Genomic DNA, 21,027 nt, shown 5'->3' on the forward strand with positions numbered 1-21,027 from the left:
AGGTGCTAACTGGATATAGATTAAACATAATTATTCGGGAGACTGATGAGAGATGATAGCAAGATTTCTTCAAGACTTGAATTGTACAAGAGAAAAGACAGACTCAAAGTCAATTACAAACTCCAAATTCGTGGGCATCCAAAGATTTGGACTCTTAGAACAACAATAATCCACATAATATTTAACTATACTCCTACTAAAATTGAGCATCTAATTATATAATGCCTCCTCACTTGAAATGTGTAAACGCGCTGGTCTCTGTTACCTTAAAGGCTACTTACACCATTTGAAAATATTTTCCCAGGCTTAAAACCGTAGTAAAGGACCAAATGTGAGAGATAATTGATCGACCGGGTTTGTTACCTGTTAGTGCCAATCAACTATATCTCCGAATGTTGTCGAGCCAACTCCTTCCCACACTTCTCTATGTCCCACTTCTTCCGAGTCAACACCTTCCATATCACAGTCCCACCATCCTGAACCATTTGCATCTGTTGGCAAGTGCATAAGTATCGATTACATAAGAGTATCTGTTTCAAGTAAATAAAAAAAGTGATTGAAACTTGTTGTTACTTACAATGGTTGTATATGGGTCTCTGCTTCTTACTATTGTTGTTGCTTCTTCTTTCTCTTTCCCTTTGCATTGGCTTTGATACCTTTGAATTGTCTCCAAAGACCATAACGGACTTTCCCGTTCTACTCATGCTCTCCATACCTAGTGATCAATGTATACTCTTATCAACTACTGAGATCTCAAAGGTCATTAAACATTAGTATTTACCATGAAGACTCAGATCTTAAGTCTAAGCCAACAAGAAGTAGAAAATGCATGTGATCTGAGGAACAGTGACATCAAGTAAAGTTCTCAATTCACACCATTCTTTCAAAACCTAATCTAGAAAATCGAAAAGGAATTTGCTTGAGCCAATCCCTGCAAGAATTATTTCTTTGCTTTGTGCTTCCAAAGCAATTGTTGAACTGATTTGGTGCTACATAATAATTCTTTTCACAACTTTGCCACAGTCAATTGGGTCAACAAAACCCTTATGATTAACTGCGAAAACAAGTAATGATACTAAAGTGACATACCTTCAAAAGGATCTTTTCTTTTCTTTGATGTTTTATCGTCCCTCACAATGATATCTTCATTGATTTCTGTGGAGTACGGAGCCATGTGATCCGTTTCTTCAGCAGCTGTTTGATCCACGGGCTCAAGATTCACATCACCTGTTACATCTCTACTCACTTCTTCACTAATCTGAATCTCTCTTGGCTTGAACTGCTGAAGCATCATCTTTTCTAGACCACCATCTCCGTTTTTCTTTTCTTCCCTCGCTTTTCTCTCTATGAGAGATATGAGTCGATCTTTAGAGCTAACCAAAGAAGTAAATGGTCTTAGCCGCTCCTGTTCAAAAACCAAAGACCAAATCTTATAGATTATGTCCACAATCTAAATCTGTGACAAAATTTGCAATTGCATCACATACTACGCATATTATGAAACTTTTCAACTTCAGAAGTCACAAATTTGACCCCTCCTGTTCAAGAACCAATGACCAAATCGTAACCATCTGAGACAATTTGCAATTGCATCCCCAAATAACTAAACTATAACAACAACATAATCCATGGAAACTTAATCTGTACATACATTTCACAAGCAAAGAAACAAAAACATTCCACAATCTCTAAGCATTAGCAATTTAAAGGTTTCAAATAAGAAAAATGAAAACCATTTTCCACCAATTTCAAGCAATGGACCTTAATGTCACAGTTCCTTTAGCTTCACTTGTCACCATTCCAAAGAAAATCGTTACCTCAAAGTTGTTTGGCTTAAACAGCACTGATTTGTTCAGCTTGCTGCGATTCTCCACTTTCTCCGGCGGATTTTCCGAAGTATTATCGACACTATAAAACAATCGCACACGAATTCAGTTACTCAAAATCTAAAACCTTATTGGCGAATTAGGGAGAAATTAAGAGAGATAATAGATTGAATGCTTACGGAATCGAGCTGAGATTCAGGAAGGAAGAAGCAATCGATCGCTGACCAAAAACCCTAATTTTAGGAATTGGTTTCTTCATCTTCTTCTCCCACTTGCCTCTCTCTCAATGAAGAGACGTTTTTACACTTTTTTTTTAGTTTCTCAATATCGATAAATTGGTTTCTTAATTTTCCCGCCAACTACAAAACTTTTATTGAAAAGGAAAATAAAATAAAATTTAATAGTGTCTTTCTAAAAATCTTTTAAGTTGAGGGAAAAAAAAAGCCTTTTGAGATTTTCTTTTATGCAAAAAAACAATCTTAACCTGAAATTCGATCTGATGGTCAAGATTCAGAGAGGAAGATGATGAGTTAATTTTTGTGTGTTTCTGTAAAAATATAGACATAATATTAGGCAAATGATATAATTTTACTTAAGTTAAGTCATGGGGTTCATGGGCTGTTAATGTAAAGTTTGACTTTAATTTTGAAGGGGAATCTAATTTGCAAGTATTTTCGGCTTCACTTTTTGTTCCATGTACCTGAACATCTAATTTGCAAGTAATTTGTAGTTTCATTTTATATTGGGTCAAAAGTATTTTACATTGTTTTCCACTTGAAAGTTGTAAAGCTTTCCAAATATTTTTCTCATAAACTTAACATTTAAAAGATAACAATCATTCACTCCCACTAAGAAACATTTTTATTTCTTTTTTCTCATGTAATTCATCTTCAAATATGAATATTTTATACAGCTTTTTTCAAAAGAAATAATCTCTGATAAATTTAATTGACAGCGGTAAACAATTAATATAAAACCCCTATATTAAGAAAAATATCTTAATGTATTTATGATATAGTGGGGCTTATTAGGAAAAGTTTTCAATATAATTACACATATAAGAAAAGAAAAACAATTACCTCCACTAATTATAGAAAATGTTATTTCTATTTATTTATTCGTTTTTCATGTGATTCTTCTTCAAATATGGATATCTTCTACAACTTTTTCTTTATGAAAATATTTTAAAACAATTTACTTGACTGTCAAAAACTAATATAATAAACCTATATTAAGAACAAATGTATTTATGATATAGTGAGGCATATTGAGAAAGTATTTTCAATATAAGTACACATTTAAGAAGAAGAAACAAACGTTTACTCCTAGTAATTATAAACAAATTTATTTCTATTTGTTTTTCGTCTTTCGTGTGATTCATCTTCACAATGGATATTTCCTACTGTTTTTCTTTTAAAAAAAATAAATAAATATATATTAATGATTTTTTTTACTTGAAAAAGTAAAAAAATTATGTTATTGAATTTTAATTTTTGAGAGGTCCCTAATTGTAAAATTATTAACTATTGGTCCTCTTGAAATCATGAATTAGCACACAATATGCGAAATACTTTAAATAACCGTTATTTATTATTACAGTTAACAACGCAATAGTTATAAGATAAAGATAACTGGCGCGAGACATTTTAAAAATCCGTTATCTATTGATATTTGTTTGTTATTTAAGATCAACAACTAATCAACCTCATATGTATAAAATTTTCACATTATTTAGCTAGTGTATGTAACTATGTTCTTTTAACTAAACAAAGGTCTTTTTTGTCAAAGATATACTTAACTAATAAAACCTTGTCTATATAAGTGTGAGTTCCATTGTGGAGTTTTACAGTAAAAAATAAAACCTTTATTTTTCCATGTCAACCTTTATTTCAATAAAAAAATAATGATGAAGTCATTTTTCCAATCAAAATGAGGTAGTCTGAAAAGGTATTAATTAGAAAGATTCAAAGAATTGAAAAAAAAAAGATCGTAGGAAGAGTGACACTTCCCAGGGTCATCAGCAAAGTCCACATCAACTTTCTCAATGTTTCCACCATCTCCTATTGTTATGTAAACTGGTCCACATGGGTCTAGTGTGTAGTTGTATATGCGGTTCATTCTCTCGTATGCATGTACCTTCGGTAACAATAAACACCACTTTTAGTCAATACATTGCATAAAAGAAAACAAGGAAAAAAAAGATCAAAGAGTATCAAAACTCTTTTTCACCAAGATAATTTGAGAACTTACATGTCCTGCAAAAACTATGTCAACACGGTATTGGTAAAGAAGCTCTTCCATTTCCTGCCTCATGCATTCAAACTCCTGGTAATGCGAGGAGTAGCTGTTGTACCAAGGTGGATGCATAGTTGCAACCAGCCATGGTGTCACAGCGCGATCAACTTTAGACAAGTCTTCCTTTAGCCATGCATATTGCAGCCCTAAAACAAAGACATAATCATCATAGAAATGAGATATATTGTAGTAGGAGCACAAGAGACTTCAAGTGTATCCATGGATTTACCAGTGTTATTGTAATCAACATATGCACCCAACATAACAAAATGCACTCCTCCGGCATCAAAAGAATAGTAGAAGTTGCTGTTGGAGCCACTCTCACTTGCAGGAACAGCAAACCTTTCAGAATATGACTTAAAGGTGATCCCTGAAGCTTGAGGCTCAATCTCATGGTTGCCTTCAATGACCATCGTTGGGACCTTGGAAGTCAATGGCTCCATGAACCTGCACACAAATAAAAAATTAATTACTCCAAAGCTGATCTCGACCAACACAGAGTTCTTCAACTCCTAACTTGTTAACCCACATAGTAAGTTTTACCTTCCCCAAGCATCCCAGCGAGGTTGATAAGTCTCCCTTATAGGTGCATCAGGAAACGAACATGAGAAGCATGGAACTCCTTTACCACCAATAGTACGATACTGGTTTGCATAAGTTAAGTCCCCAACAATTATAACCAATGAGGGATCGTTTTCCATCAAATGGTCAATGGTGGTTGTAGTATTACTAGTAAGACCCAAATCCCCAACAAAGGCAATTCTATGAGGATATGCATCTTTACTTGGCAATGGCAAAGTCTCAAAAGAAATCTCCTCACTCATTGCAGGAACAGAGCTATCACCACACCTATAATAATACCTAGTTTCTGGTTCCAGACCTACAAGTAATGTGAACTCTTTAGAAGTTAAAAAGCAATCAAAACAAAATGAAGTCGCAACGGTTCGTTATTACCGTCAATGAGGACATGATGTATGATGCCTGATGTGTAATTGAGAAGACCATCAGAGGGATATAACTGACTGTAAACTGTTGCGTTTCCTTTCTTCTTTAGCATATAGTTTCCTTTCTCCTTCCCATACCAAACCTCACTAGCAATAGAACTAGGATCAAGCGGTTTCACATCTTTGCCAACTATAGCATCACCTGAAAATGAAACATATAAACAAAACTCTCAAAACCCTAGTTTTAAAATAGGACTCAAGAGACAAAATTGAATTAAAAGACAAAACTTTGAAAACAGAATTTACCAGTGACCCAAGAAACCCACATGGAGGTTGGTGTAGAGAGAGCTAAAGCAATCTGTTCTGGAAAATCGGAGCTAACGTTTCTCTTTCTCAGCCTTGGATGATCCATAGGTAAGTCGTCACTGCCTCGTCGTAGAGACGGCTCGAACCGGCGGGTTAATGGCTTGAACGGGCCGTCTAAAGTTGTCGGGATTGTTTCGGCGGCGGCAAGTAACAATGATATTGAGGTTAGGGTAATCATTATTAGTAAAGTCATGGTTTCAGTTTCGCATATGTGTTGTTGAGTTTTGATGGTTTTGATCGTAGACGTCTACCATGCCGAAATTTTGATTATTATGTACGGAGAATATGCCATTGATGCTCTTTGGGTTATTCACGTTGGACGTGTCACCATTTATTTGGAGCTCTACTACTTACTATAGAGTTTTTTTGTTCAAGAAAAATTTAATATCACAAATTTAATGTAAAATTTTCTAACCAAAATTTAATTTATGTTTACTCGGAAGAACCAAAGTTCTTTGAAATAATTTTTTTTTTATAAATAAAATAAATTTTTACCAAAATAATAATTGAAATTATTCATCATCTATAAATTGATGAAGATTAAGTTGGAAAAAAAAAGAGTGTAGAGAAATAAGATAGAAATAAAACATTGGTGGAGTTGAGTGAGTTTAATGATATAATATTAGAGACTAGCTATTTTTATTTATAATGGGGCCGTGATCAACACAAGACCATTAAGTCAGACATGATCTTAGTAATGTATAGATTTTGCTAAGAAAATTGAAAAAGCTCAGATTAACTAAGATGGTTCATTGACTCTCCAAACACATGAAATGTTCTCTTGTGCAAGATTGAAATTTTTCTTCTAAGACACTACTATATGGGTATATTTGAGTTTTGAGAAACCTTAGACTTGAACCACCAGATAGACCGTGAACAAGTCTAATACCATCTTAACACATAGTGGCCATATGGAATGTTGGGACTTATTTGATTTTTTAGTCAAGATCGATTTTTATGGATTTTAGCTTGAGGGGTTCCGTATGTATAGTAGGTCACAAACTTATGGTCAAATATGAAATCAAGTGTCTAATTAAGTCATTATCGAAAGGTTTTATTATTTGAGAAGTTTTAAACACCATGATTTTCATAGAAATTCCTAACTGAAAGAAACAAATAAAGAAAACGGTTATACACAAATTTGTACATAATTTCGTTAAACTTCCTCCAAATTCGATGGAAAGAAAGAGTCATGCACCGGATGACAAACCCATACATGCGTGTACAGTTCGATAGAATTCGAGAATGGGAAATTCCATTGTCGGCATTTGTTATTTTGTTTACTTGCACAAAATAAACCTTTACTAAGCTATTTCATTTCGATCTCATTTTGTATATTTCTATCTAGCTTAATAAGCTCACTTGTGCATGAATCCTATTAACTTTGGATTCTCCTACACCATCCTCAGAAAAATGAGTTCCACATTCTTTTCTTTTATACTCTTTTAGTTCCCCTCTTGTTTTCATTAACCAACAAGAGAACATAACTAATTTCTTACAGCAAAAATCTTCTTTCTATACATGATTTGTATACACAATTAGTTTCATAAATACGAACGAAAATAGTTTCGGAGTTACGAATATTGCAAACAAAGAGAAATGATAAAAGAAGTAGAGATCTAAGAAAATGACGGGTAAAGGAGCGTGAGGAGAGTCGATGATTGGCTCCGGTGGGGTTGGAGAAAGGATGCACAAGAGACATAAAAGTGTCTCCCTAATAGGTTAACTAAAGAATTGTTGCATACGTTTTCACTTTCCCCCACATCTTTTCTAATCGAAATTTGTTGATTTTGACATATAATGTTTATAAGGTTAAGAAGATTAATTTTAAGTATATTTTGTATCACCATCCGTATAATGTGAGTATAAATCATCTTTCCTTCAAGATCATTCTGAACTTTAAGCTAGCTCTCAATCAGGTGAGCTTTTTAATTTCTTCTTATAATCATATTTCTAAACCAATAATTAACAAAAGGCCAAAACTTATTAACAGTTTCCTCCAGGAATTACGAAAGAAGAAAAATCAGAAAGAGTGATTTGCATATACAGATCAATCACTTGTCTCATCCTTAATATTCACTCAACGAAAAAGTTTGTATTGATTGAGTTGAGTATTGTATAATGTCTAATAATGATATTTACAAAATGTATATTTATATATGGTTGAAATCATGAGTACGACATGATTGCTATTATGAGATCCACAACTATATATACAACTAATTCATAAATATTTTACCTGTTTCAAAATAATAAACAAATAGAAAATGTTATAGCATGAATTAGAGTTATGGAAAAAAAATTATGAATGAAATTTATGGATAAATGAACAAAACAAACATTAAAACAAACCCCCCCCCCCCCCCCCCCCAAAAAAAAGATACATTTAAATCCACCATTATTTATGTAACTTATGTTTTTTAGATTGATGCATGGACTGAAATAATAATCCAACAACGCCGTACGTAATTTAACATTTGGCGACCATGCATGATGATGTGGCTGGTCAACTAGTCACCGTAATTGGTGCTTCAGAACAAACCAAAAATAATCGGAAATTGAGAAAATACTATTCCAATAAATCCGGCATAAAACCAGTAGTGACCCATTTAGTTTCCGTACGGAACACACTGCCTTTTGATGACTTGGCATTTTCAAGCTCTCTAATTCGTTAATTGCTTAGTTAATTTTCGTTAACCCCACTAACCAATCACACTTCTGCGTTTCCTTTCTCGGTAAACACATCTGCTTCTCCTACTTTAGGATAGTAATAATATATTTTGTGACAATATTATATTGTCCCATATTTGATTTAACTTTTGCTTAGTGTAGACCAAACTTGAAGTGGTGAAAAAATAATTACCCAGAAAAAGGCTGATTGTAGTATAGAAAATATAAATTTTGCTAGGTTGATTTGGTTTAATTAGCCGTTTAAAATTACAAAATCTTCAACGTTTTATTTTTTCAAACATTTGTGTCCAACAGTTTTTGCAAGGTATTTGTTTGGTTTGGGGTGGAGATTTGTCTACATTGAAAAGAAGCAACTATCACTGGAAAAAAATACGTAAACCTAAAAATAGTAGGAGTAAATTTATTTTTACTATAAATGTTGAGTGACAAAGATATTGAAAAGCTTTCAACTTTAATTTTGGTAGCTAGGCGCCAATTGCAGGTTCTCCAATTTAAAATTTTCTCTTTTCTCTTTATTTTTTTTACGTCTAAGACATTTTTAATTTTCTCCTTTATCAAAATACTGTATATAACTTATTTATTTTAGAAAATGTTCTCTTTTTTATTTATTTACAGTATCTTGAATGGATCAAGATAATAATCATTCGATTAGGAAACCTAAGCAAAGTTAGTGAGAGTAAGTACTAAGTAACATTTGATTATACAGAAATGTAAAAAATCGATGGTTTAATTCTTCTACGGAACGAATTTTAATAATAAGGATTAATAAAGAGGATTAGTACTTTATACACATGAGACAAGAGGCGGTTACGGCAGTTATGAGGATTTGGTTAATAATTACGGCGTTAGAATTAGGGGAACGGAAGGGATCCGAGGATCTCAACATATCAACGGCTAAGATTGTAAGATCAAAAAGTAGCAACAAACATATTCCGTTAAGTAGCGGCGTGTGTTAACGTTAACGTTACTTTATTGCGTATATATAAACGGAGACGGTTTCCTTGGAGCTTGTGCACACTAAATCTGTCACTCTTCTTCTTCTTCTTCTACTTTTCTCTCTCCCGGTTATTTTCCCAGAAAAAGTGCGAGAAAATTCCGTTGAGCTTTAGAGAAGAAGAAGAAGAAAGCTTCAATGGCGTCGTCTTCTCAGAAACTGATCAGTGTTTGTGTCGCTGTGCTCGTCGTCTTAGCTCTCACGGCGATGATTTTCCGGAACAGTGAAATCTCTCTCTCTAGGTCTTTTTCTCTTCTCGAATCTTCCTTTTTTCTCTTTCGATGTTTATTTATCTTCTGTTTCGTTGTTTTTAAGTCTCCTTTTTAAGCTGCATTGTTAATTTCTGTGAATGATTTTGAGAATTTTCCATCTCTGTTTGTTGAATCTCGCTTCACGATTCATCTTTGTTTTTTTCTTCTTAGATTTGCTTTCTGTTTATGGATCTTGAAATTTTAGGACTGTTATTGTGAAAGATTTCAATTTTAAGCTCCAGATTTAGAAATAATACTCTGTTTTTTCGGTATTTGATTTTTCCAGGAAGCTGAAAACAGAGGTGATTCAGAGCTCAAATAGCTCAACAATGGCGGCGATAAGGTAAAAGGGAACAAAACATAACACGCGCTTTCAACCGCTAGGTTTATCATTTTTAATAAAAATAAAAGTGGAAATTGACTAACGATCTTAGCCGTTGATCTTTACTACTGTTCTTTTGTGAGTGTACTGAAATCACTTGTCCAGATTTCGTAATAATACTCTGTTTTTTCGTTTTTTGATTTTACTAGGAAGCTGAAAACAGAGGAGTTTCAGAGCTTAAACAGCTCAACAATGGCGGCGACAAGGTAAAAAAAGAGAACAAAACTTGATTTTCATTTTTTTTGCCGCCGCTCACAATACATGAAACGCGCCTTTAACTGCTAGGGTTTAATGTTTATCCTTTTTATTTTATAGTATTAAAGATAAAAGTAGAAAATGAACTAACGATCCTAGCCGTTGGATTAAGATCGTCGGATCCATTTTCCGTTAAACCAAACCTTTTTGCTCTTTTGATTCCTCGAATGTAGCGTTAGAGGTTTGCATTCATCGCCGCTCAGTCACACATGCTCTGTCTCTTCACTCTTTAGAATATTTTTTAATTCTAATATTCCACGTCAATAGAGTTAATTTGTACCCGAGGTTAAATTAGTCAATTCACTCTCTTGCGTGTACAGTTATCGAAGGTTACTTGCGTTGTGATGTGACCACGTGTCATAAAGTTTGGTTGGTTAATTACGAGTTTATGGTTGGTCGCGTCATTTGTGGTTTTTTTGGGTTTCAGGCTTGATGGTGAACCACAACAACAACAACACGCCGTTGCTGATGATCCAGATATGGTTGCTGATGAAGTCGCTAAGCTTGTTCAAATGTGCGTTTCTCTCTCTTTTTCTCTATAATTATGTGAATGCATTAATAAGCGTTTTTGATTTCTGCGATTGCATTTTAGACGCGACTAAGTCCCACTCACGTGAACCGTAAAATAAAATTAATTAGAGAACACATAAACAAGTACTATGAGAGAAAGAACAAAAACCTTTACTTTTTTGAATTATTTTTTATTAATGGGTAAGAGAAAAACTTTTGCTTTTAATTTCATCGTGAAACGACAAAACTGACACAAAACCCTTCTCTCTCGCATAAAACTGACACATTGTCGTTTCTTCACCATGCTCTCGCGATTGTCAGAGTCGTTTGCTTGCTTGCACGGACATTGTTTTGTTTGTTTTATGGTTTTAAGTTTAAACGGCGTTTTCTTCCTTTACTACATTAATTGTATTTCACTTTTTTGTTCTCTCTGTGACTGAATTTGGGGTTTACACGAAGAGGTTGGTTTAGTAACTGCTTCTGTCGTCTTTTTGTTGCATTCAAGTTTCGAAGTCTCTTTCATTTGGATATATTATGGTCTGGTCTATTTTAGGTTTTTCACTAGCCGAACATTAATGGAACTTTTTCTCGGATTTATTCGACAACCACTTTGTTGACCTCATAAATCAACAAAAATTGGAACCGTTAGTTATTACGTTAGGTGAGAACAAACAGAATTGGCGGCTGAGATATTTAATCAGCCTGTAGATTTGGGTGAAATAAAAGAAAAAGTCATTTCTTTGATTTTTTATTTTCTCAGATTTGTCTCTGTTTGTGATTGATTATAATCTATCAAGCATGAGATGTAACTAACTTCAGGGTTATGAAATTTTCAGGAGTGAACAGAACAGGACAGCAAGAAGGAAGCTAGGATTCTTCTCATGTGGAACTGGTAATCCAATTGATGACTGTTGGCGTTGTGACCGTAACTGGCACAAGAACCGTAAACGCCTTGCGGATTGTGGCATTGGTTTTGGAAGAAACGCAATTGGTGGTCGTGATGGACGCTTCTACATTGTTACTGACCCGACTGATGAAGACGTTGTTAATCCCAAACCTGGTACTCTACGCCATGCTGTCATCCAGGAGGAGCCTCTGTGGATTGTGTTCAAAAGGGATATGGTGATAGAGCTGAAACAGGAGCTGATCATGAATAGTTTCAAGACCATTGATGCCCGTGGCTCCAACGTCCATATAGCCAATGGTGCTTGCATCACCATCCAGTTTATCACCAATGTCATCATTCATGGTCTTCACATTCATGATTGCAAGCCTACTGGAAATGCAATGGTTAGAAGCTCGCCATCTCACTTTGGTTGGAGGACAATGGCTGATGGTGATGCTGTCTCTATTTTTGGATCATCTCATATCTGGATTGATCATAACTCTCTCTCTCACTGTGCTGATGGCCTTGTCGATGCTGTCATGGGTTCTACTGCTATTACCGTTTCCAATAACCACTTTACCCACCACAATGAGGTCTCATTTGTTCTCTGCCCTCCTCCAAACCACTAACCTATTTGCTGATTCTGTTTTCATAACACTGTATGTTCGTATGTTTGCAGGTGATGTTGCTTGGGCATAGTGACTCGTACACAAAGGACAAGCTGATGCAAGTAACCATTGCTTACAACCATTTTGGAGAAGGACTGGTTCAGAGAATGCCAAGGTTACTACTTGTTCTCAACTAGTTAGACTAAATTGGTTGCCATTTGTTCTGACAGTAGAAAATTCGTTTTGTAATTGTAATGCAGGTGCAGACATGGGTACTTCCATGTGGTTAACAACGACTACACACATTGGGAGATGTACGCCATTGGTGGGAGTGCAGAGCCAACCATCAACAGTCAAGGAAACAGATATGCTGCTCCCATGGACCGCTTCGCCAAAGAGGTTCAACTTCTTAAACCTTTGTGTTTGCTTAAACAGAGTAATAAGATGTTGTTATATGTATAAGAAAGATTAAATTATGGATCCACAGGTGACAAAAAGAGTAGAGACAGATGCAAGCGAGTGGAAGAAGTGGAATTGGAGATCGGAAGGAGACCTTCTACTGAATGGAGCATTCTTCAGGCCATCAGGAGCAGGAGCATCTGCTAGCTATGGACGAGCCTCAAGCTTAGCAGCTAAACCATCATCTATGGTCGACACTATTACCTCTACTGCAGGAGCACTAGGTTGCCGTAAGGGAAGACCTTGCTAGTCGTCTCTCTCTATACCACTACCATAGTAGCTAACCCTAAACCCCTTTCACATATCTTTGGAAAGCGCATATATAGTAGTATTACTATTCTTCGGCTTTTAGGACGGTCATGTCCCGTTTTCTTCCAGGTGGTAGGAATTGGTCAACCTCGGCTTGCTTCTTCTCCGTCTTCTTAAAAAAAGGTGGGAATATAGAGAGGAGCAAGCACAGAAGCGTTGTTCAAAAAGTTTTCTTATAGTTTACAAATCTCTTAAGGTTTTAGTTTTTGCTGTTCTTTTTAGGGATTGTTAAGGTCCTTTGGTTTTAATGGATCCTCCCTTACTTCTAGAGTCTGTCTGTTTGGGTGTTTGTTTTTGTTAATTCCCTTTCAAGTTAGTGATAGTAGTTGCAAAAAATTGTTACAAACGATTGAAAAGCTTTTGGTTTGAATGCAACTTTCGTTGGATCTTATGTTTTGTTTGGTTTTGTCAATTGTTTCAATGGATGAAGAAACTGTTTAAATCTTTTTATGTAACCTAAAGCAAACCACTTGTGAGATGAGAGGTGAGTAAATCAAAAGGAGTTACACTAACATGTGATGTGATCCCAAACCCACAAATAATTTGATGCGATCTTTGTTTCTTCTTTTGGGGTTGAGGTTTTAGTGGTTCTGCTCCCTGCGCTGCACGTTACGTGTTGGGATCTTCTTTACTCTTTCTGGATCCGATTCATAAGCTTTTTTCATGTGAAAATTCTTTTTAGATCCGATTGATAAGCTTTTTTCATGTGAAAATATGATAAGAGAAAATATGAGGAGCTTTACCTACTGGTTGTTCTCTCATAAATACTTTGTGTGATCACAAACGGCTATTCATGTGAAACATGATATCATCCCATTCCCCTTTAGATTTGCCATCCAACATTTATTTTAGCTTTCTGGTCGGATGGGCTTATCAGATTCATATAAGTCTCACCGCGAGTATTTAATGAACAACACGAACGATACAAATATATTATTTCTTGCAATCCATGGTTTCTACTTGTATTTGAGGAAAAAAAAAGTTACAATATCAATATTCCCAAAGGAGCTTAGAATAGGAACAAGAATCTGGTGAGTGATTGGTGCTCCATTCTTCAAACGCAGAAGACAATGATGAATGAGTTCTGGTTCTCTTTAAATGGTACCATCATCTGTCTGGAACACATAGCCAGCCTCCTTAAAGTGAGATTTCACCAATGCTAAAGACTTGTACCTATGTGATATCTTGTTCTTTTCTTCCTTTGCCATCTCTGCATACCTACAAGCAAAATAGAGAATATCACCAAGCACTCTTAGTTTTCTCTTTAACCAATATCCGATAAATCGAGGTTTAATACAATGCTTTCTGGGATATAACAGAAACGTACGTTTGGTCATATCCATCAGGTTGAAACACTGGATCCCATCCGAAATCAGTTGGTCCTCTGGCTGGAACTATCTTACCCTACCACATCAATCACAAGGGACAAAAGAATCAAACTTTGACAATAAACAAACAGAGAAAGAACAAAACTAATAAAAGAGTGGTTACAATGTTGAACATACCGGAGTTTTCCCCAAAAATGTAAGAGGTTCAGCACCTGGACCACGCGAGAAAGAGAATGCGCACAATGCATAAGCTGATTTATCTTCATAGGCCATCAGTAAGTTGTTCAGACCTGTACATGAGTCAGACCAAACATTGGGTGTTACCAGTGTAAGAGATAAATGAAACAAATGCTGTAGTGAGAGAAACAAGTGCTATTACAAACCTTCGTGACCAAGCTTCTCTAGAAACCACTTTCTGCAAATATAGAAAGAAGATTAAAAGTGCTACAAAGAAGAACTCTAGAGATAACAACATAGCTCCAATACAGTTAGTCCTAGGCTAATTAGATCTAATATCGACCAGAAGTAGATTCCAAAAAAAATATAGAGGCCACTTCTACAAATCAGTCCAGTAATAAATTATGAATCAGAACATACAATAAGATGACTCCATTTGGCTACTCACTCACACCACTTAGCAACCGCCTAGAAGAACTAAGAACAGGTATTGATCCAACCCAACCAGACAATTTTCCAACACATTACCACTCAAGAAAGAGGTCAACACAACAAAGTGGAACTGGAGAAACTCTATCCTTCAAATGAAGTTTGACAAGCACAGAATCAGGAGAAGAATGAAGAAACAAAACTTACATGTATGGCCCTGAAAAATCCAACATAAAACGAAATCAACAAAAACTTAAACACTGTGTAACCATTTGCTGTACATGGAGTAAATGAAAAAAACTAGAATCTAAAAGCCAATCATACCAGGAAGCCCTTTCAAAGCATTGAAACAGAGACATGTATCTTCCACAAGCACTGGTCCATCCACCTTCTCATTTACAATCAAAACACTCTTTATATCAGTTTCTACTATCCTTAGTCACTAACTTACTATTACTAGTCCGTCCACATTCAAAAGAAGGAAACAAAAATGCAACAGTACATAAGAAGCAAGCTTACACATAAACACAAATATGATGACTTTTGTAATCAATTCAAGTAATATATCTGCAGATTAGAAAAAGCTAAAAGCTTGTGAACCTGAAGAGCAGCCAAACGAGCCTTCTCTTTGGAAATATCCTCAGGCTCACCTTGGAGCTCAGGCACTGCAAGGAAATACACAATGAGCCTAGTGAAAATGAGAAACAAAGTAATGTCAAGAGAGATAAATCGAAAAGGGTACGCCGTACGCACAATCGAGTTTGAGAGACTTGAAAGGAATGGAATTTCCGATGATAGCTTTGACTTCTTCGAGCTTCTTAGCATTTCCAGTCACAAACGTCACCGGCCGTGGCAAAACCACCGCTGCTTTCGCCGCCGCCGCCGCCATTGTCTGTGTCTCAGTCTCAGATAGCGAAAGCAAAGTCATTTTGTTAATTTTTCTTTGCAAAAAATGGGCTTAAGTCCATTTTAATTTAGGCCCATTGAAACTTATACTCGTTCGTCCAAAGTAAAATTACGAGTAAACCGATCATTGGTTTAAGTAAACCCATTTTTCATTCAATTAGGGTCCGCAGCGATTTTGTATAATCATGACTGCTAAGCGTTAGCCGGACGGTAAAAGAGGGTCTAGCGCCTAGTAAAAAAATTATAATTATATAAAAATTAATCGAAGACTAGTTTTATGATTATTTAATGTTTTGAAAATATATTTATCTATTATAACTAAGAAATTTATATAATACTTTTTTAAAAAATTGTAATTAAATATATAAAAATAAGATTTTAGGTTAAATTTATAATTATTATGCAAATTACGAACATAAGTTGAACATTTTAGATTTTATATGCAGGAAAATATAGGCATTTTTAGATAAATGTTTATATACATAAGGGGAAAGAAAGTACATGTAGTAATTAAAAAGTACATAATTAGTTTGCTTGTCTCAACTTTTCACATATCCTTTTCTAGTAATGAGAAAATCACTTATAACAATTTTTTTTCTTTCACAAAATACATAAAACTAATTAGCTAATTTAATTTGTTTTATATTGTCTTCCATGTAGCAAAATGACAATGTCAGATTGAACTACACAGTGTCGATGCAAGAACTCTCTAATGGTGCATGATTTAATGAGGAAAACAATCAGACAGTAGAACCTGTACGACAACCAGACTCTCGTACACTACCGCTTCTGGCCCTAGGACCAAAAAATATGCAAGATTCTAGTTCATGTGTTACTTTTACTTGTCCTCAATATCTACTTGAGCTTTCGTTCTAAACTACACTATGTTTGATTGTTTTCTAAAAACTATAGTTTTCTTAAGTTTTCTAAAAAGACCATTGAAAAATAATTTCACATTAGTCCATAGAAAAATGCGTCCATGGAATATTAAACTGCTGACCTTATACACACTTAAGAGATTCTCTACCGTTAAGCTACGATAATAATTTAATAATATTCGTAACAAAGTATATTTATATACTAACAAATATCACTATTTAAGTAATTAAAAACTTATGCAATAAATTAAAAATAACGAAATTAAATTTAAAAAGTTGGCTATTTTTTTTTACATTATTCCCCTTCCATTTTACAACATTTTGATTTTGTATTGTTTTTTAATTTTTATTTTAATCATACAAATGAAAAACAACGCCCTGACCAAAGAAGACCCAGCTGTACCGGGACAAGATTGCACATTTGGTTCAACTTTAACCTCTCCGTCTCCGAGTAGAGAAATAAAGAAAGAGAGAGAGACTCATCAAAAACATTTCCAAAATCAAAATCCATGGCCAAGAAAGGTATCCCAGAGTGGCTCAACAGTTCTCTCTGGTCCTCCTCTCCTCCCATCGACGATCGCCACCTCCGCAATCCTGCCGCCACTTCCATCACCCCTCCATCTCCTCCGATCGTCGAGCGTCCTCCTTTTTCTTCCTCTCCCTCCGCGATTTCCACCGCACCAGCTCCTCCTCTTCCTGTTCGTCCTCCTTCCAAATCTGAGATTAACGATTTGCAGAATGGGAGTGGTAACGATGGTGCTGGAATTGAAACTCCCGCAGTTTCTTCTGTTGAAGATGTTTCTCGAAAAGCGCAGGTCGTGGCTGAGGTTAGTTGCTTAAAATCAACCTCATGCTCTATGCATTTTGATTGATTTCTCTTTGTGATATACTTACATCTTGATTTTTTCAGTTATCGAAGAAGGTGATAGACTTGAAGGAATTGAGGAAGATAGCTTCACAAGGTCTACCTGATGATGCTGGAATTCGATCCATTGTTTGGAAGGTAACGCCATTCGCATAGTTTCAGTCTAGCTTATGGATCATTATTGTTACTGTGCTTTTAGTAATGCAAATCTATTTTGAGTTGTTGAATTTTCTTTGAACTTGCTTGTGGTTTTCATGAAATCCTTAAGAGTGTATGGAAATGGTACAATTTAAGCAAGATGAAGAAGATACAGTTTCTTCTCCGATTACTAATTGGTGTTCAAAAAAAAAAAAAAAAAAAGAATGCAATTTAAGCAAGATGAAGAAGATACAGTTTCTTCTCCGATTACTAATTCTGTCAGTTTATGCTTCATGCTGTTTTCTTGAATTTGACAGCTTTTGTTGGATTATTTGTCACCGGATCGCTCTCTGTGGTCTTCTGAGTTAGCTAAGAAAAGGTCTCAGTACAAGCAATTCAAAGAGGAGCTTCTGATGAACCCTGTAAGTCCGTTTTGGTGATTTGATACTCCAACATTGTATTGATTGGTTTGTGAAGAGAGTTACACAATTGGCTTAATCGGCAGTCTCTTTTGATCACCCCTTCGGGATATTCCATCAAATTTCTGATTAGAGTGGATGCCATTCTTGTAAAGTAATAGCTAGCTAGATTGATCGATTAGACACAGTCGCATTTCTGTTAACCGGAGAGAAATGAGCAATGAAGTTAACATAGTGGCATACTGGCATGTCTGTTGCCAGTAGCTAAGGGTGTTATGATGAAAACGCACTGCCAATAGAAAATGATGACTGTCATTAGGCGTTCTGCTAGCCTAGTAGAATTCGGTGATGGTGTCATGATGGTGTTATGATGGTTTTTATTTTATTTTATTATTTTGATCCAGAAGCTTGTACGTATAACATCATGTCAGCTAAATGGTGTCATGCATTTGACTAAGAAGACTGATCTAGGGCCACTGGTCATGTGATACCTCCTAAAGGTCATATTAAAACATATAGTAGTTAATGATAAAGAATTCGGTCATTGTAGAGGTGCTTATGTAATCTGGATGATAATTCTTCCTTTTTTCATGTTCCGTTATTGTTTTCTGTTTAAAATTAACCTGGTTTCTATATATTTTTGTGGCTAGTTAGTCAGAAGTAACAAGGAAAATGGATAAATCAAAGGGCGGTGATAGTAATGATCCAAAAATCGAAAGCCCTGGTGCCCTTTCAAGGTCAGAGATTACTCATGAGGATCATCCCTTAAGTCTTGGAACAACAAGCTTATGGAATAATTTTTTCAAGGTATTCAGATTTTGCAGTTTGAGATATCTACAAATATAATCATTTTTGTAAGAAATGACAAGGTTTAGTGTTATTAACTCCTTATTGAAATGTACACTTTTCCTGAAAGATTAGAAGGTTTATGGATTATGTAGCTGAGTTATATGATTCTCAGATGTTGGGATGTCATTGCTTAAGTTATAAATTTGATCTATACAGCTTTACTAACTATTCATGATTTGCGACTTCTCACTTAGTTCAACCTATCACTTAGTGTCTGATAAACAACTTTCCTGTGAATATTTACCTTCAGTTCCTATGTGTTTGGATAGTTAAGGTTTGCTACAGTTAAATATTTGTATAGGGTGCCTTGTCAAAAGTGTGCAAAAATGCTTAGGCAGACTGTTATCACAATGGTGTTTATTTCATATGCTTAGCATGACTCATTAGTGACGCATACGAATATGATCACTATGAAAAGATCCTTTTCTCTTCCTGTTTTAGTAAAGTAATTCCGTTTTTGTTGCATATAAAGCTGCAAAATGACCTTCCTGATTTCAACTTGATACTGTTCAGGACACAGAAGTTTTGGAACAAATAGAACGCGATGTGATGCGTACTCATCCAGATATGCACTTTTTCTCTGGGGATTCAGCAGTTGCAAAATCTAATCAGGTTGGGTGTTGGTTTTGCTATAGTTTAAAGCCTTTGGGATGATTAAAACATCAGTATACTGATAGTTTTTCTTGTCTTTTTATACATGTTTTGCATGTCTAGGATGCTTTGAAGAACATTTTGACTATTTTCGCAAAGTTGAATCCTGGCATCAGATATGTACAAGGGATGAATGAGATATTGGCACCTATTTTCTACATCTTCAAAAATGACCCGGATAAAGGAAATGCAGTAAGTACTTGTCCTTGCTAATGTACCATTTTTTTCTTATTTTATTTGTACACATATTGTTCTACCTCTTTTAGTTCTTTTTGGGTAACACACCACTAGTTCTCCTCGTTTGCTTAACACTGGCATTTTAAGTTATGCAGGCATACGCTGAATCAGATGCATTTTTCTGTTTTGTTGAATTGATGAGTGGGTTTCGAGATAATTTCTGTCAACAACTAGATAACAGTGTTGTGGGTATACGTTACACTATAACAAGACTGTCGTTGCTCTTGAAGCATCATGATGAAGAACTTTGGCGTCATTTAGAAGTCACAACCAAAGTAAGATATTTCACACAACCTTGGCTGATGAGACGTCTTGCTATATTCATTAGTTATGTCTCTGTAGAATATTTTGCCAGTATGTATTGCTACTGGTTCAGAGCTATGTGTTGCATGAATGTTGTGCTGAAAAATTCTTAATCCACCTTAACTACTAGATTGATAACAACCAAAACTGTACCATCGCTTTCAAAATGTTTAAGTTTTCAAGTTTCTGTATTTCTGTTTAAATGTTTCAGCATTTTGACATTTGAGACCTGTGTCAATTTTCAGATAAACCCGCAATTCTATGCATTCAGATGGATCACACTCCTATTGACTCAAGAATTCAATTTCGTGGAAAGCCTTCACATCTGGGACACACTCTTAAGCGACCCGGAAGGTCCTCAGGTAGTATTCAGCTTACTACTATTCAGCTTCTGTAAGTTGTGAACGAGATCAATTTCAAATGTTGCATTTTTATAAGTCATTAAACGTTCAAATACCTCTGAGCAGGTGGGTTTTAGGACAGTAAAACATATACACGTAGAGATTTGTATATGTTATAGTCCTAGAGATTGGTTTTGGTTTGCATCTTACTGTAAAAAATTTAAATTAGCAGAATTGAGTTAACGGGCGCTTGTTATCTTGCGAGATATGAAAAAGCTTACAAGTGTAACTGAATTTTATTTTGCAGGAAACACTACTGCGGATATGCTGTGCAATGTTAATTCTAGTTCGAAGGCGTTTGCTTGCTGGAGATTTTACGTCGAACCTCAAACTTCTTCAGAACTATCCTCCTACAAACATCAGTCACATGCTCTATGTGGCAGACAAATTACGCACTAAATAAAAATCTTCAGGTTAATAATATTTCACTCCCTACTCCTTTATAAAACTCTGCAACTTTCGTCTGTACATTATTGTGTAAGGTAATTTTAGCTGCATGAGAAAATCTCAGATCAAACTTTGCTTCAGTGTTAAAGACTATGATGTTTTTTGTGTGTAACAGAGTTATTAATAGAGAGAGGGTTTTAGGATCGGTCTTTCTTATATTTTTGCTTTGATCTATTCACGAAAGTTTCTTGGTTTGATTTGGTAAATTATTGATTAAAAATAA

General features: G+C 35.2%; 5 protein-coding genes across 10 annotated transcripts; 2 read left to right on the forward strand and 3 right to left on the reverse strand.

Moving 5' to 3' along the window:
• On the reverse strand, positions 1 to 2,474 carry AT4G13690 (RNA-binding protein). The gene is made up of 6 exons (NM_117443.4): positions 2,311 to 2,474; positions 2,006 to 2,193; positions 1,818 to 1,908; positions 1,090 to 1,405; positions 578 to 715; positions 1 to 491 (listed from the first exon to the last, which is right to left on the reverse strand). Exons 2-6 carry the CDS (start codon positions 2,083 to 2,085, stop codon positions 367 to 369), a joined length of 750 nt encoding a protein of 249 aa, NP_193105.2. The 5' UTR covers positions 2,086 to 2,193; positions 2,311 to 2,474; the 3' UTR covers positions 1 to 366.
• A 1,302-nt stretch (positions 2,475 to 3,776) lies between these two features.
• Positions 3,777 to 5,624, reverse strand: PAP23 (purple acid phosphatase 23; the record flags this gene model as incomplete). Of its 2 annotated transcripts, NM_117444.3 has the most annotated exons (6): positions 3,777 to 3,962; positions 4,077 to 4,267; positions 4,351 to 4,568; positions 4,665 to 5,001; positions 5,076 to 5,267; positions 5,372 to 5,624. In NM_117444.3, the coding sequence occupies 6 exons, from the start codon at positions 5,622 to 5,624 to the stop codon at positions 3,777 to 3,779; spliced, it is 1,377 nt and encodes a 458-aa protein (NP_193106.3). The 2 variants fall into 2 exon arrangements, with proteins under 2 accessions (NP_193106.3, NP_001328896.1); NM_001340875.1 differs by lacking the exon at positions 3,777 to 3,962 and having other exon boundaries at positions 3,995 to 4,267.
• Positions 5,625 to 9,132: 3,508 nt separating this feature from the next.
• AT4G13710 (Pectin lyase-like superfamily protein) lies at positions 9,133 to 13,226 on the forward strand. Of its 2 annotated transcripts, NM_117445.3 has the most exons (8): positions 9,133 to 9,358; positions 9,654 to 9,710; positions 9,899 to 9,955; positions 10,432 to 10,518; positions 11,351 to 11,993; positions 12,080 to 12,183; positions 12,269 to 12,407; positions 12,496 to 13,226. In NM_117445.3, the coding sequence occupies exons 1-8, from the start codon at positions 9,255 to 9,257 to the stop codon at positions 12,715 to 12,717; spliced, it is 1,413 nt and encodes a 470-aa protein (NP_567409.1). In that variant the 5' UTR covers positions 9,133 to 9,254; the 3' UTR covers positions 12,718 to 13,226. The 2 variants fall into 2 exon arrangements, with proteins under 2 accessions (NP_567409.1, NP_001190720.1); NM_001203791.1 differs by lacking the exon at positions 9,654 to 9,710 and having other exon boundaries at positions 9,135 to 9,358; positions 12,496 to 13,223.
• Positions 13,227 to 13,509: 283 nt separating this feature from the next.
• AT4G13720 (Inosine triphosphate pyrophosphatase family protein) lies at positions 13,510 to 15,670 on the reverse strand. 2 transcript variants are annotated; one of them, NM_001340876.1, is made up of 8 exons: positions 15,464 to 15,670; positions 15,311 to 15,375; positions 15,035 to 15,098; positions 14,918 to 14,927; positions 14,488 to 14,519; positions 14,282 to 14,394; positions 14,104 to 14,180; positions 13,510 to 13,994 (listed from the first exon to the last, which is right to left on the reverse strand). In NM_001340876.1, the coding sequence occupies exons 1-8, from the start codon at positions 15,636 to 15,638 to the stop codon at positions 13,871 to 13,873; spliced, it is 660 nt and encodes a 219-aa protein (NP_001328955.1). In that variant the 5' UTR covers positions 15,639 to 15,670; the 3' UTR covers positions 13,510 to 13,870. The 2 variants fall into 2 exon arrangements, with proteins under 2 accessions (NP_001328955.1, NP_567410.1); NM_117446.3 differs by having other exon boundaries at positions 13,599 to 13,994; positions 15,464 to 15,630.
• A 1,211-nt stretch (positions 15,671 to 16,881) lies between these two features.
• AT4G13730 (Ypt/Rab-GAP domain of gyp1p superfamily protein) lies at positions 16,882 to 20,976 on the forward strand. 3 transcript variants are annotated; one of them, NM_117447.5, is made up of 9 exons: positions 16,882 to 17,321; positions 17,405 to 17,497; positions 17,815 to 17,919; positions 18,571 to 18,723; positions 19,279 to 19,377; positions 19,480 to 19,608; positions 19,749 to 19,928; positions 20,202 to 20,318; positions 20,605 to 20,976. In NM_117447.5, the coding sequence occupies exons 1-9, from the start codon at positions 17,004 to 17,006 to the stop codon at positions 20,758 to 20,760; spliced, it is 1,350 nt and encodes a 449-aa protein (NP_193109.1). In that variant the 5' UTR covers positions 16,882 to 17,003; the 3' UTR covers positions 20,761 to 20,976. The 3 variants fall into 3 exon arrangements, with proteins under 3 accessions (NP_193109.1, NP_001190721.1, NP_974542.1); NM_001203792.1 differs by having other exon boundaries at positions 16,905 to 17,321; positions 18,604 to 18,723; positions 20,605 to 20,946; NM_202813.2 differs by having other exon boundaries at positions 16,979 to 17,321; positions 20,202 to 20,349; positions 20,605 to 20,953.
• The last annotated feature ends 51 nt before the right edge of the window (positions 20,977 to 21,027 follow it).

This window comes from Arabidopsis thaliana, chromosome 4 (genome assembly GCF_000001735.4).
Source record: "Arabidopsis thaliana chromosome 4, partial sequence".
NCBI lineage: Eukaryota > Viridiplantae > Streptophyta > Magnoliopsida > Brassicales > Brassicaceae > Arabidopsis > Arabidopsis thaliana.

What these genes read in the sequence shown, in the direction of transcription:
- AT4G13690 (NM_117443.4), bottom strand. Translation starts at nt 2,085, where the DNA reads ATGAAGAAACCAATTCCTAAAATTAGGGTTTTTGGTCAGCGATCGATT. An exon ending in CTGAATCTCAGCTCGATTCC is followed by an intron (nt 1,909 to 2,005) that starts GTAAGCATTCAA and finishes ATTGTTTTATAG; the next exon opens with TGTCGATAATACTTCGGAAA. An exon ending in GAGACCCATATACAACCATT is followed by an intron (nt 492 to 577) that starts GTAAGTAACAAC and finishes ACTTGCCAACAG; the next exon opens with ATGCAAATGGTTCAGGATGG.
- AT4G13730 (NM_117447.5), top strand. Translation starts at nt 17,004, where the DNA reads ATGGCCAAGAAAGGTATCCCAGAGTGGCTCAACAGTTCTCTCTGGTCC. An exon ending in TTCGATCCATTGTTTGGAAG is followed by an intron (nt 17,498 to 17,814) that starts GTAACGCCATTC and finishes TGAATTTGACAG; the next exon opens with CTTTTGTTGGATTATTTGTC. An exon ending in GCGACCCGGAAGGTCCTCAG is followed by an intron (nt 20,319 to 20,604) that starts GTAGTATTCAGC and finishes TTTATTTTGCAG; the next exon opens with GAAACACTACTGCGGATATG.
- AT4G13720 (NM_001340876.1), bottom strand. Translation starts at nt 15,638, where the DNA reads ATGACTTTGCTTTCGCTATCTGAGACTGAGACACAGACAATGGCGGCG. An exon ending in AGAGAAGCTTGGTCACGAAG is followed by an intron (nt 14,395 to 14,487) that starts GTTTGTAATAGC and finishes ACTCATGTACAG; the next exon opens with GTCTGAACAACTTACTGATG. An exon ending in CATTTTTGGGGAAAACTCCG is followed by an intron (nt 14,181 to 14,281) that starts GTATGTTCAACA and finishes TTGATGTGGTAG; the next exon opens with GGTAAGATAGTTCCAGCCAG.
- AT4G13710 (NM_117445.3), top strand. Translation starts at nt 9,255, where the DNA reads ATGGCGTCGTCTTCTCAGAAACTGATCAGTGTTTGTGTCGCTGTGCTC. An exon ending in ACTTTACCCACCACAATGAG is followed by an intron (nt 11,994 to 12,079) that starts GTCTCATTTGTT and finishes GTATGTTTGCAG; the next exon opens with GTGATGTTGCTTGGGCATAG. An exon ending in TGGACCGCTTCGCCAAAGAG is followed by an intron (nt 12,408 to 12,495) that starts GTTCAACTTCTT and finishes ATGGATCCACAG; the next exon opens with GTGACAAAAAGAGTAGAGAC.